Source organism: Acipenser ruthenus, chromosome 38, assembly GCF_902713425.1.
Source record: "Acipenser ruthenus chromosome 38, fAciRut3.2 maternal haplotype, whole genome shotgun sequence".
Lineage (NCBI taxonomy): Eukaryota > Metazoa > Chordata > Actinopteri > Acipenseriformes > Acipenseridae > Acipenser > Acipenser ruthenus.
The window spans coordinates 427,501-441,146 of record NC_081226.1 but is presented as its reverse complement, the minus strand read 5'-3'; the positions used below and the strand labels follow the sequence as shown (position 1 = coordinate 441,146).

The 13,646-nt window shown below is 43.3% G+C and overlaps 2 protein-coding genes across 8 annotated transcripts in view; both read left to right on the top strand.

Moving 5' to 3' along the window:
• LOC117964910 (glyceraldehyde-3-phosphate dehydrogenase 2) overlaps nt 1-13,646 on the top strand; it is a 31,404-nt gene that overhangs the window by 6,132 nt on the left and 11,626 nt on the right. The gene's annotated exons all lie outside the window — the stretch shown is intronic.
• Nucleotides 332-13,641, top strand: LOC117962751 (uncharacterized). 7 transcript variants are annotated; one of them, XM_059008937.1, is made up of 7 exons: nt 349-480; nt 7,704-7,799; nt 8,404-8,506; nt 9,297-9,635; nt 10,298-10,549; nt 11,213-11,312; nt 12,121-13,641. In XM_059008937.1, exons 3-7 carry the CDS (start codon nt 8,455-8,457, stop codon nt 12,146-12,148), a joined length of 771 nt encoding a protein of 256 aa, XP_058864920.1. In that variant the 5' UTR covers nt 349-480; nt 7,704-7,799; nt 8,404-8,454; the 3' UTR covers nt 12,149-13,641. The 7 variants fall into 7 exon arrangements, with proteins under 7 accessions (XP_058864923.1, XP_058864920.1, XP_058864922.1 ...); XM_059008939.1 differs by lacking the exon at nt 349-480 and adding an exon at nt 3,186-3,462; XM_059008938.1 differs by lacking the exon at nt 349-480 and adding an exon at nt 5,862-6,348.

Below are 13,646 nucleotides of genomic sequence, written 5' to 3'. Positions count from 1 at the left end.
AATCACGGTACAGCCCAGAGAGGTATGGTAAAGCGCATTCAAAAAACACGCTAAAGGCACCGGGTAGCCATGAGGGAACCGCCTGGGGAAATGTCAAGTTAGCATGCAGTTTACTCGTAAGGGTATTCAAGATTATTTCATGGTCCCTTTATTAATATTACTTGAAGCACAGCGAGGTGACAAAGTTGTTCCAGCAAATGTTACCTGCAGCTGTGAGCAAACGAGTCGCATCGCCCTCTATGAACTTTGGCTACGGCTGTATATCCTTTTTAAAGAAGAGACGGGCATTGAGAAGAATAGGTCAGGAGGTTCCCTTCCCATCCCAGAATCCTGATGTGTTTTTTTTCCAGGGAGTCAGAAAGCAAGGAAGGAAGGAAACTACGTTTCGGAAAATGTTGATACAATATACATGAAACAGGATTGACAGGATAAGCTTTATTATCAACAGAACTGGGGCTCGATGGCAGCTGAATGAACAAGGTCAGCTCTGTCCTTCTTAAATATGTTATTCGTGAAATATTAGAAATATGTTTTTATTGAACTGATGCTGCGCAGCTATGGCCAACAGTTTAGATATTTTATTTAACATTCTGCAGTCGAAGAAACTACAAAATGATATCGCAAAAAGTCTAGCGGAAGTATTTCACGTTTTTCAATTGCTCAGTTTTTCCGTTAAGCAGTATATGGTATCAAATTCAATACGTTAACGTGAGATTATACCAGCAGGTTTCATTCGACTGTATGACGCAAGATTAGTTCATTCTAGAGGGCGATGCAAAACATCTGGCCAGAGCGGTATAGGTCGTATTCTTTAAGGAGAGAACAGCAGGTCGATTTAGTTTAGCAGAGAGCGAAGCTGTGGCAACTCTGAAGCAGTTAAATTAAGTATTATAAACACAATCATATTGTAGCGCTCCGTGTATTTGTGTATGTATTCGTATGGTTGTGTTCAGTGGCGGAGGAAACATCAAACACACCGGATCAGGTGTTCAATACTGAACTATCTTTAATTGTCAGAATGTTATCACGTATGAAACGGCGCGTAATAAGAACGTTTTCTACTGACCTACTTTATTCATAAACGAACAGGTTTAATCTCCAATCCTACCAGGATTCCCCAATTCTGCGATCAGAAATGATTACAGAATTCACGATTCTGCGCAGACATTTGCAGAAATTGTCTCGCATAGGAAATCGTTTTTATTATTATTATTATTATTATTATTATTATTATTATTATTATTATTATTATTATTATTATTATTATTATTATTAGCGATACCTGTTGAAATGAGGCAGGATGCAATCTGATTACTGGCACCGCACAGCGGCAGCTACAGTGATACAAACGTGTAACATCTGCAAATATAAACTCGAAGGATATTATCATTGTTAAAATATAAATACATAAATAAATAAAAACTGTCGAACCCCTCCGGGGGCCTCTGAGTGCGTGGGCCCGTGGGCAGTATTAGCACCTGCTATTGCTCCGTCACTGGCTGTATTGTGTTCCCTTCTCCCTTGTATAACCCCGTCTCTGTGTCTGTGTGTAAATGCCACCTGCGCGTCTGGGGGGCTGCCTGTGTCTCACCTGCGCGTCTGGGGGGCTGCCTGTGTCTCACCTGCGCGTGGGGGGGCTGCCTGTGTCTCACCTGCGCGTGTGGGGGGCTGTCTGTGTCTCACCTGCGCGTGTGGGGGGCTGCCTGTGTCTCACCTGAGGGTGTGGGGGGCTGCCTGTGTCTCACCTGCGCGTGTGGGGGGCTGTCTGTGTCTCACCTGCGCGTGTGGGGGCTGCCTGTGTCTCACCTGCGCGTGTGGGGGGCTGCCTGTGTCTCACCTGCGCGTGTGGGGGGCTGTCTGTGTCTCACCTGCGCGTGTGGGGGCTGTCTGTGTCTCACCTGCGCGTGTGGGGGGCTGTCTGTGTCTCACCTGCGCGTGTGGGGGGGCTGTCTGTGTCTCACCTGCGCGTGTGGGGGGCTGTCTGTGTCTCACCTGCGCGTGTGGGGGGCTGTCTGTGTCTCACCTGCGTGTGTGGGGGCTACCTGTGTCTCACCTGCGCGTGTGGGGGGCTGTCTGTGTCTCTCCTGTAATTGGCTGTTGTTTGTTTGTGCCCATTGGAAAATGATTTATTTCCTCTATATCTTCTAACTTTAAACTATTCTAGATAGGGTTGAACACTGGAACTGCAGCGAAAAATAAAACCTACCTTTGGGGGGAAACCTTGTAAAGTCTCGATATTAAGTTTGTAACAGTGGGTTTGTTAAGTAAGTGAGCGGCTCAGAGCGGCTCCTGAGCATTTCTCATCAGTGATCAGAGTGAGCGGACGGAATGGACACCTGCAGGAAACAAGTGGAGATCACAGGCAGGATTGACAAATACGTCAGTCAAGAACGATGAACTGGTTTCGACTTATGGAGTTATGTATTGGCTAAATAAGATGGTAAAAATTGTTGTTTTCGAATTTGTATCATTTAATTTCATTTTTTAAATGTAGAGCTGTTTTATAGTTATTAATGTATTATTATTAGGCTTGTAGTATTAATATTATTCATAATTCTCATTATTAACGTCGGTATTGCCTGTATTAAACACAGCCAGATATGAGGTTCAGTCCAAACAGAGCGCCGGACTCAGCGAGGTCCAGCAGGGGACAGTAACTTCACAGGGGACCATTACATCTACCATCACCTCAGAAACACAAACAAGCAAATCATTATTATTCTTTTCATTTTTAAAAGTCGCTCAGCGCTCTCGTAGCAGATCGTTAAGTCATTTGAATCTCCTCAGTGTGCTTTCTGAGCGGCTCACTTACGACGCCATGTTTGTCTGGGGCACCATTGCCTAATGAACGCCATTTTGGAAGAGGGAATTGTTAAGCCCTATGTTTTACATTGACTTACCTTACGTTTCCTCTTATTAGGCTAGTTGAGACCATGCTGAGGGAAAGGGGAGCACTTATTGGTTTTAAAATTAATATTAAAAGAGTTTTACTTGAGTTTTGTTTTCCGAAATTAATTTAAAACGTTGACATTTATGAAAAAGGCGATCAGTCCTGTATATTTGTGCTTGCTGGAGTTAAAGTGTACATTTCTGAATCTGTTAATTGATTTTTGGTTTAATCCACGGGAGGAGCTATCTGAGCAGGTATAAAAGCCAGAGCATTGGGCATGGAGGGAGGGAGAAATGTGACGTTTCAAGATCTACTGTGATCTACTGTGATCTACTGTACTGTGATGTAATTATGGCTTCCGTCAATAGAAGTGTTTTTTTGGTTTTTTTAAATGATGTCTCAATTCTAGGAGGTGATGCAAGGTTTTTGGCCATAGCTGTAGATCTTCTCTAAAGAATAGCTGGGCAGGAAGGAAATTACGTGTTTGCGTTGGAAACAAGTTTATCAGGAAAACCATTCTGAGCGCTTCTGTGTAAACTAAACTGGGGCGCGACGACAGCGGAGCGAACAAGGTCAGTTCTGTCCTTTCTAAAATATTATTAGGAATATTTGATCTTTTAACAGATAAAATGCAGCTGTGGACAAAAGTCTGGCATCACCTAGAATTTTAGGATTGAGACATCGTTAATAAAAACAGCACAAGTCTACCGGAAGCCATAGTAGTAGTACAGTATTTCACATTGGAATTTTGAAATGTCACATTTTATAATTTGTCAGTTTTTTTTCCATTAAATATGGGAAAACTATGAAGTGGTGTGGAATTCAATGTGTTAATGTAACATTATTGAGCAGGTTTCATTGGACTGTATGATGCCAAATTAGTTTATTTTATAGAGGGCGATGCTTAACATCTGGCCAGAGCAGTATAGCTATTATTATTTATTTCTTAGCAGATGCCCTTATCCAGGGCGACTTACAATTGTTACAAGATATCACATTATTTTTACATACAATTACCCATTTATACAGTTGGGTTTTTACTGGAGCAATCTAGGTAAAGTACCTTTCTCAAGGGTACAGCAGCAGTGTCCCCCACCTGGGATTGAACCCACGACCCTCCGGTCAAGAGTCCAGAGCCCTAACCACTACTCCACACTGCTGCAGTATTCTTTAAGGAGAGAATAGCAGGTCGATTTCGTTTTGCAGAGATCTAGTGAAGGGCTTGTTGAGTTTTCTCCATGCTTTCCAAGCACTTTAGAACAGGTTGTGGTGTGTTTCATTGTCTCTGTATCTTTGAGACTGCTAGTCATTTTAGAGTTTTGTACATCCCCTTCGGTAATGGGTTTTTAATTATATTTTTAAAGAGTTTGTGTGAACTCTGGAGTTTGTGAAGTTGCTGTAACTTTGGGGATAAAAAAAAACCAAAAACATTATGTATTATAGATATAGAGGAAACTTAACATGATACAATTGAGCACCCTGTGACTGAAGGGGAGATATAGATATATATATATATAGATATATATATAATCTCTATGGCCTTTGAGAAGTTGCTCTGCCAAAACTTTGAAAAAAAGTGCAAACCAGGCCAGCTTGCCTCTTTCGACACCTTTCACACTTCTGTTTTGTATAAAGTACTCTGGACCACAGACATGTTGAAATAGTGCAGTGCCTGTGTATTTATCCATTGAACAAACAAAATTAAGACAAACGAACTCCACCCAGCAGTACTAACTAAACTTGTAACTAATAAAACCGGATGGCTAAGCCATTTACCGGAAACCACAGCACAGATACTTCATCACGTACGACCGTACCTTTATGTAAGGTCTTGTCACGAATGAATTTAAAACCCGTCTTCCCTTGTACGAGGTGCGATCACCTTTTTTGAGTGAAAGGTGAATGCGGCAGAGATGGATGGCTCTTTGATAGAAACAGCTTCATTTATTTGAAGTCTTCCCACTGATGATGGGAATGCAGAGATGAAAGCCCTGATAACAAGATTGAAGTTTTTGCAGGTATCAGGCTTTTAAAGACACACCTGTGGTGGCTTTGACAGACTCACTGAGAGCAGAAACTGACCCAGCACTGTGACCGCTACTGGAAGCAGGCTGATCTCTGGGATACAAATTGAACATTTGTGAAACTGCATGTGTGTTAAAATGTTGTAATAACTGTACTGTGTTTTAAAGAATATGAAGCCAGCAGAAACACTAAACAAATTGTTAAAACACACTGTTCATACACACATTTATAATATGCTCTGTATTAACCTATAGTTATGCTAGAGCATTCGATATTCCTGTTTATTCTGTTATAACAGTGACAACTATTATTGTATCTTTGTAAGTAAAAAGGGAGCTAGGTTGGAGTCACACTGACCAACAAACATCTGTGAAATGAGCTAAGCTTGTTTTTGTCTGAGCTACTGGTGCCAAGGCTTATAACCTTGAGGGGAAAGGCAGAAATGAGAATCTCATTTAATTAACTCAAATGTTCACAGACAAGTCTCTTATTTAGAGAACTAAGCTTGATCTGAAAGTAGTCTTTAAGCTAAACACAGGTATTCTAGAATAATTCAAACAGAATACAAGTGTAAATGTTTTATTTTAACAGAAGAACTGTTAGGTTTGAAAATAAGAGAATATAGTTAATTGTTAAACCACATCTATACATGTAATAAAATCAAACCTACTAAGAAGGATGTCTTTTGATGTTAAAAGGAAAATATATTTTTAACCCAGGTTGGAATAATTAAACCAAAGTGTTGTATATTAAACACACCATTCAGGGCAGCAGTGTGGAGTAGTGGTTAGGGCTCTGGACTCTTGACCGGAGAGTTGTGGGTTCAATCCCCAGTGGGGGACACTGCTGTTGAGCAAGGTACTTTACCTAGAGTGCTCTAATAAACACCCAACTGTATAAATGGGTAATTGTATGTAAAAATAATGTGATATCTTGTAACAATTGTAAGTTGCCCTGGATAAGGGGGTCTGCTAAGAAATAAATAAATAATAATATGTATTTTTTCATATACTTGTACTGTATTCACATGCATGCTGTGTTCAGGAACTCCCTGGTACCAAGAAAGAATAACCAGTTCAAAAGTTCACCTTGCATATTTCGGAGATGTAGGAGAGGTGGACTCGGGGATGATGGCTGATTAATCTTATGAAGGGAGTTACCGGGGGTTTTGAAAATGTTACTCACTTGAAGGAGAGGAGCTGTCAAGGCTGATTAATGTTTGAGATTTAATTATGACTCTCTCTAAAACTCTGTAAAAACTAAGGTAAAATTCCTAGTCAAGTGTTGCTCAAATTGCTAACAACAAGCTGATGTGATCCATGCTCTGAAGATCTCTGATCGAGCTGATTGCTGTTGGTGTCGTATTCAGAAGTCTTTGCCTTTGAGACAGTTTCTATCCTTACATTATATTCTACATTTCCATATACTTGAAGGTAAGCACATATTTTGATATTGATGCATTGCTATAAGGTATATGATTTATATTTTAGCTCTGGATATATATGGGATGTGGTAGGATTTAGCGGTGGGCGTGTTTAGCTTTATGCATGCACAGCTTAAGGGCAAAACATGTTAGAACCATAAACGGATTGAAGTATTAATGCTATTATACCTGTTAGGCTACTGGACAACCCAGCTGGGATTCGATGTAGTCTGTAACTCCTCAATCCATTTTTAAGCATTTAATAAACCGAAGGGGTACTGATACTACTCTGATTCGTCAAAACTTCAAATCGAATGAGTCTGTGTGAGCTTCTCGATTATTAAAAGTCATCTGGATACGTTGCAAGCCCAGTGCGCGAATGATCCACTTACAGGAGTCCGAAACACCTCCATGTCCTCCTGAACGTCTCCCCTGAGTTCAAGAGTGTGCTCAGAGTATATATATATATAAAAAGAGTACGTGCAAATCTGACAGTCTGCACCTGCTTAAATACCTGAATTGCAGGCAGGTGTGCCTAACTACATTATATCTGATACTGCATGCAACACATCTAAATTGTGTCTGTGCCAAGGGAGCCACAAAACACACACACACTTCCTAGTGTGCAGGGCCTCTGTCTTTTCACAATATCTATCCATCTCTCTCTCTCTCTCTCTCTCATAAACACGTGTGCACTCAGTGACTGAAGGAGGTGATTGCTTTGTCCAGTTGTCTCTTGTTAAGGAGCTTTTATAGCGGCAGTATTTGATACAGTCATATTGCAGGGTGGGCGTGTCTGTCTGTCCATCCGGATTACATTTGAAAACAGCACGAGAACCGCTTATGCAATATGTGGGGAAACTTACAATTTTGATAAAAACCGATATAGCCGTGTTGATAAAACCCAAACCGGCGCAGTGAGTTTTCAAATGGTTATCTAATAAAAACACATTGAAAAAACAAACCACAATGGAACTGTCTGTTTTGCTTCCTGCCTCTTTATAATCGAGCTTAAAGACGCACAGTTCAATATGACGCATGGAATTACAGTATTTTTAGTAGAAGATTTATTTCATAAAGAAAGGGTCTATTTGTCTGGCACCGCGCGTCCCAGCGAGTTGCTACAGCTGTTGAAAAAAACGCGCCTGTCGTTCTCTTTTTTTTCTTTTCGTTATTAACTTTAAAAAGTCTGTTTCAAAGCTCTTTTAAATAAGAGTCGGCTCTGGTGCACTGGAGTTTGAGATCTGACCTCTAAACCACTGCAGGAAGAGCGATTTAAAAACCAAAACACACCTTGGATCTGTTTAGGCATAAACTAAGGCGTCCATAGTTATCTGATATTGTCATGGTGCGTTTCTGTTGCAGGAAATACCTTTGTGTTAAAACGGTGGATGTTCTTGAGGGCTCTGGAGGGTAACCACGCTCAGTGATTTCCATTGTGATCGTGGTGTAGTTTACTAGGTAATGAAATAACGATCTACCATTCCTTTCTATATAAACCTTCAGGCATGCTGGGATCGCGTCGGATCCATTTAGTTTCCTTCATTCTTCAATTATGTTATGTTCATTTTTAAAAGTGTTGTTCTGTTTTATTTCTTATGTTTGAGAAGTGATTCTGTATTTTATACAATGCAGTATCTGTCTCTCTTGCATATTTCATTTTTGTTACCTTTTTTTGGGCAAAATCTATCATAAGCAAGGCTGTTTAGTGTTGCTGTATATGTTCTGTAGGTAAGACGCGGTTTTCTGCAAGGCTACAGTTTGACCTGTGGGGGTGGGTGAGTTGTCACTCAAATCTGCAGAAGGACATGTTTTTAAAAGATTGTTCTTCTGCAGAATGGGATCTATAATATAAATGGGTAATTGTATTTAAAAACAAGTGTAAAAAATAATGTAATTGTATGTAAAAATAATGTGATATCTTGTAACAATTGTAAGTCGCCCTGGATAAGGGCGTCTGCTAAGAAAATAAATAATAATAATAATAATAATATAATGGGACGTGAAAAACGATGCGAATGATATTAAAGAAAGGACGCTGTTTGTGTTTTGTGATGGGTTTCAGATGCGCAGCGCTGGCTGTCCTTCCTTTTAGACCGCGCAGGGTTTTGCGATCATGGCTCTCGGGTGTTGGCTCTGCTTGACTGGGCTGCTCCTCGTCCAGCTCGGTGAGTGAAGCGGTCACAGCAACGCAGAACAGGGGCCTCTCGTCACTGCCCTTTATATACTGTGTGTGTGCGTGTGCGTGCGTGCGTGTGTGTGTGTTTGTGCGTGCGTGTGCGTGCGTGCGTGTGTATATATATAATCATATACATAGCAGCTCTCTGTCCAAGGAGAACCAGGCTCCAATAGGATACTCATTAAGCTCTATATATACATATATAAAAAGGTAAACTAATGTATTAACAGTACATTGATTGTAAAATAATTGCTAATATTGTTGTGCAAATTTATCATGGTTAACTTTTATAAGGGCATCCTCACAATTTTTCTCTCTCCCTCTTTCCCTCCCTCCCTCTCGCTCCCTCACTTTCTCTCTCGCCCTCTCTCTTTCCCTCCATCTCTCTCTTTCTCCCCCTCCCCCTCTCTATCTCTCCCTCTCTCTCTCCCTCCCTCTCTCTACCCTCCCTTTCTCTCACTCCCTCTTTCTCCCACTCGCTCCCCCCTTTCTCTCTCACCCTCTTTCCCTCCCTCACTCCCTCTTTCCCTCCCTCACTCTCCCTTTCTCCCTCCCTCTCTTCCTCCCTTTCCCTCACTCCCTCTCTCCCACTTGCTCCCTCCCTTTCTCTCTCTCTCACCCTCTCTTTCCCTCCCTCACTCCCTCTCTCTCTTTCTCCCTCCCTCTCTCCCTCCCTTTCCCTCACTCTGTTTCTCCCTCCCTCTCTCTCCCTCTCCCCCCTCCCTCCCTCTCTCTCTCTCCCTCCCCCCTCCCCCCTCCCTCCCTCCCTCCCTCTCCAGACTTGGCTCAGGGCCTCCAGCTCCCCGAGCAGCTCATCGTGCTCCGAGGTCACAGTCTGGTTCTGAAGCCTGTGCTGGGTACCTTCCCCTCCCAGGTCCACCTCGTCACGTGGAAACGAGAGAAGGCTGGGCAGCAGCCTGTGCGAATCCTCATCTATCAGTCCGAACGCAACATCACAAATCCCTCCCAACCCTTCTCTAACAGAGCGGGCTTCGACACAGAATCCTTCACCCTGACGCTGCGCAACATTACAGCTGCCGACTCTGGAGAGTACCAGCTCACCCTGACGCTCCCTGACGGGTCCGAGCACAGCGCCACAACCCGCGTCGCTGTGTACGGTGAGTGCCACCATCTCAATATAGCACCACTACCCGCGTCGCTGTGCCACCATTTCAAGATTGCTCGGACCAAAGTAACTGTACAGCTCTGGCCAAAAGTTTAGCATCATCACCCCACAGAACGAACAAAAAAGTCGAATGAAACCTGCTAAAATAAAGTCACGTTAGCATAATGAATTAAATACAGCATTGCAGCCGTTGTGTGTGCTGATGCTCCAGGGAGGCAAAATAAGCTGATCCCTGGAGCCAGCATTACACTTCAGCCATCAACACCAGACAGAAGGATATCTACATCATCAGATGGAAGGAAGCGTAAATGGATGGAGATGCAGATGGATCACATTAGTTTACTGTAAAGCTACGTCTTAGTTGGTGCTTATCTTGGCGAGAGCCGAGTTCACATCAGCATGAAGTTTGAACATCTACTCTCGTGTAATAGAAATCAGCCACTTTGTAGTTTTCCTATATACTTCACAAAAAAAAACTACTACTAACTACTATTAGGGCTTCCAGGAGACTTTTTTTTTGCGATATCATTTTGTAGTTTCTTTTGATTACATGTTAAATAAAATATCTAAATTCTGTTTTACATATCTAATTTTTTTAATTTTCGACTCGCTGCAGACAGTAAACCCTGAATCCGGGATGTTTCTCTCCCTCAGAGCCCCTCTCAGATCCCAAGATCTTTGCTGACGTTTCCTCCCTGCACTGCTCCGTTTCGGAGGGCTCTGCCCCACGGTTCTCCTGGCTGCTGGACGGGGCTCCCGTCTCAAACCACTCTTACACAATCTCTTCAGAAGGACGTAACCTGAGCTTGAGCCCCGCACACCCCCACCCGGCTGTGCTGTGTGGAGAATTCACCTGCACTGCTCACAATGAGATGGAAACCAGGACGGCCAGCTACAGCGCACAGGGTAAAGCGTCTCTCAGTCTGTGGCTGTTCCGCAGTATTCTCAAGCTATCGCTTTGCTCTGAGAGCTTCCTTTAACAGTAACGGATATCACAGGTAGGCTTGGGGCTCCAGTGGTTAAAGAAAAGGGTTTGATACCAGGAGGTCCCCGGTTCAAATCCCAGCTCAGCCACCGACTCCCTGTGTGTGACCCTGAGCGAGTCACTTCACCTCCTTGAGCTCCGTCCTTCGGATGAGACGTAAAACAAACGAGCTCCTATTGGAAGTGACTCTGCAGCAGCAGCAGCAGCAGTTGTTGATGATGCAGAGTTCACCCCTCTAGTCTCTGCAAGTTGCTTTAGATAAAAACGTCTGAATAATGACTAAATAATAATAATAATAATAATAATAATAATAATACAATAAGTGTGTGCGATAGATAGATAGATAGATAGACAGACAGATAGATAGCATGTGTTTCTTTCGAATGCTGTGCATTTGAGACCTAGCTAGTGAACAGAAACTCTAAGATTTAAGATGGATAGAAATTTGTTGTTAGCTGCACTTGCTTTGATAAGAATATGCCGCACAGCTTTCTCTTCTAATGCAGTAGTGATGCGTGCGTCTGGGAGACGGGCGCTGTGTTACTGAGGGCTCAGTGAATCCATGTCTGTTTGTTTGGTAACAGGTCCGCACTGCACAGTACAAGATCGCCATCACCTCGCCCTGCTGTGGATACTTCTCATACCCGTTGTACTGGCTGTGGGTGTATGTTACTGGTGTTTCAGGTAAGCTAGGCATCCACTGCCTTGGAAAAGCATCACTCTCTATACAGTGTAATTACCATGTAAAGTACAGTAGTAAAGCACAGGAGTGTGGAACATTCAGGGTAGAGCACAGGGGAGCAGATACAGCACAGGGGAGCAGGGTGCAGCACAGGGGAGCAGGGTGCAGCACAGGGGAGCAGGGTAGAGCACAGGGGAGCAGGGTAGAGCACAGGGGAGCAGGGTAGAGCACAGGGGAGCAGGGTAGAGCAGGGTAGAGCACAGGGGAGCAGGGTAGAGCACAGGGGAGCAGGGTGCAGCACAGGGGAGAAGGGTAGAGCACAGGGGAGCAGGGTAGAGCACAGGGGAGCAGGGTAGAGCACAGGGGAGCAGGGTGCAGCACAGGGGAGCAGGGTGCAGCACAGGGGAGCAGGGTAGAGCACAGGGGAGCAGGGTAGAGCACAGGGGAGCAGGGCAGCACAGGGGAGCAGGGCAGAGCACAGGGGAGCAGGGTAGAGCACAGGGGAGCAGGGCAGAGCACAGGGGAGCAGGGTGCAGCACAGGGGAGCAGGGTGCAGCACAGGGGAGCAGGGTAGAGCACAGGGGAGCAGGGTAGAGCACAGGGGAGCAGGGTAGAGCACAGGGGAGCAGGGCAGCACAGGGGAGCAGGGCAGAGCACAGGGGAGCAGGGTAGAGCACAGGGGAGCAGGGCAGAGCACAGGGGAGCCTGGGATAGCACAGGGGAGCAGGGTAGAGCACATGGGAAGCTCTCTGTATTTTTGTATGCTTGTTTGATAATTTAATGTGTGTATTTTGTATTTATTTTTTTAAGAAGAGGATCCCGACAGGCTCCACTATAGTAGCTGCACAGACTGTGGGACCAGCAACATCAATGCAGTGCTTGAATACCATGTGAAAGATGCTGATTCAACCCCACCTGGACTACACCTTTCCTGCCCCGAGTCCGCAAGGATGCTACACAGAATGTGAATTACTACGAACCACAGAGTCAGAATTATTAAACGAAGAATCCCTCGTTTAGTTTATTTAATTATTTTTTAAACGGTGCTAACGCTTCACTCGGCTGTTAACCTGCGGAGCTCAGCTCTACAGTTTTGGATCGGCAAGTCAACGCAGTATCAGCAACACCGGGACCGTGTGACAATTCTACTGTTCCTGACCGGGACCAAAAAAGTGAAGGCTGAAATCTGGGACAATCCCAGAGTTTTCCTGGGATTCCTGGTGACCCTAAACCAGGCTCCAAAACGGATATTTTTCCCCAACCATGGGGCTAATTGTTTCTGCTAGTTACTGAGTCACTGCACCATTTTCAGACAGTGGAAGTACAGAGCTAAGTGAAAATAATAATAATAATAATAATAATAATAATAGTGTTGTTATAGGATAATAACTACTATGTAAATACACAGTAATTGGAGATACTTCATTTAGTGTTGTTATTATTATTATTATTATTATTATTATTATTATTATTATTATTATTATTATTATTATTATATAATTCTCTTACAGAAGCAATAACTTGTGTGCAGTGTCTTTTTTTCACTATTACAATGTATTTCATTTCTATAAGATTGTAATTCCTATTGGCTTTAATGACTGTGGATTGTAAGACCTTACACATTTGTAAAGATGTATAGATTATTATTATTATTATTATTATTATTATTATTATTATTATTATTATTATTATTATTATTATATAATTCTCTTACAGAAGCAATAACTTGTGTGCAGTGTCTTTTTTTCACTATTACAATGTATTTCATTTCTATAAGATTGTAATTCCTATTGGCTTTAATGACTGTGGATTGTAAGACCTTACACATTTGTAAAGATGTATAGATTATTATTATTATTATTATTATTATTATTATTATTACTACCCTATTACTAATAGTCAGAGGCCGAGCCTACTTGTCTTGTCCTTATGGAGTTTTCTGGGACCCTTCCCATCCCTGCCGCTCCTGTCTCGTCCTGAGTTGTGAGGCGAGCGGAGTCGCATCCTGAGCAGCAGGAATCACCCTGTCTTGTCATTTCAAATGATGCCGTCGCTGGCTGCAGACGCGCCCCGTCTCTGCCTCCCAGAGGCCCTGAACGGGGGGGTATTGACTGCCGCTCGTCGGTTGCCACGGCGACCAGCGTTGTCTCCTTGAAAGGGCTGCCGGGTGACATTGAGAGATCGGCGCAGCTCTGCAGTCGAGCAAGGACCGGGGCGATAATACCAGCAGCGAGGCCACAAAAATAGAAACACCCGCCAAAACACTGTCAACGGGGTGCTTACCTGGCTTTGTTTTTGACAGGGGGAGTGAAAAATCATCGCTGATGTCACCTGAA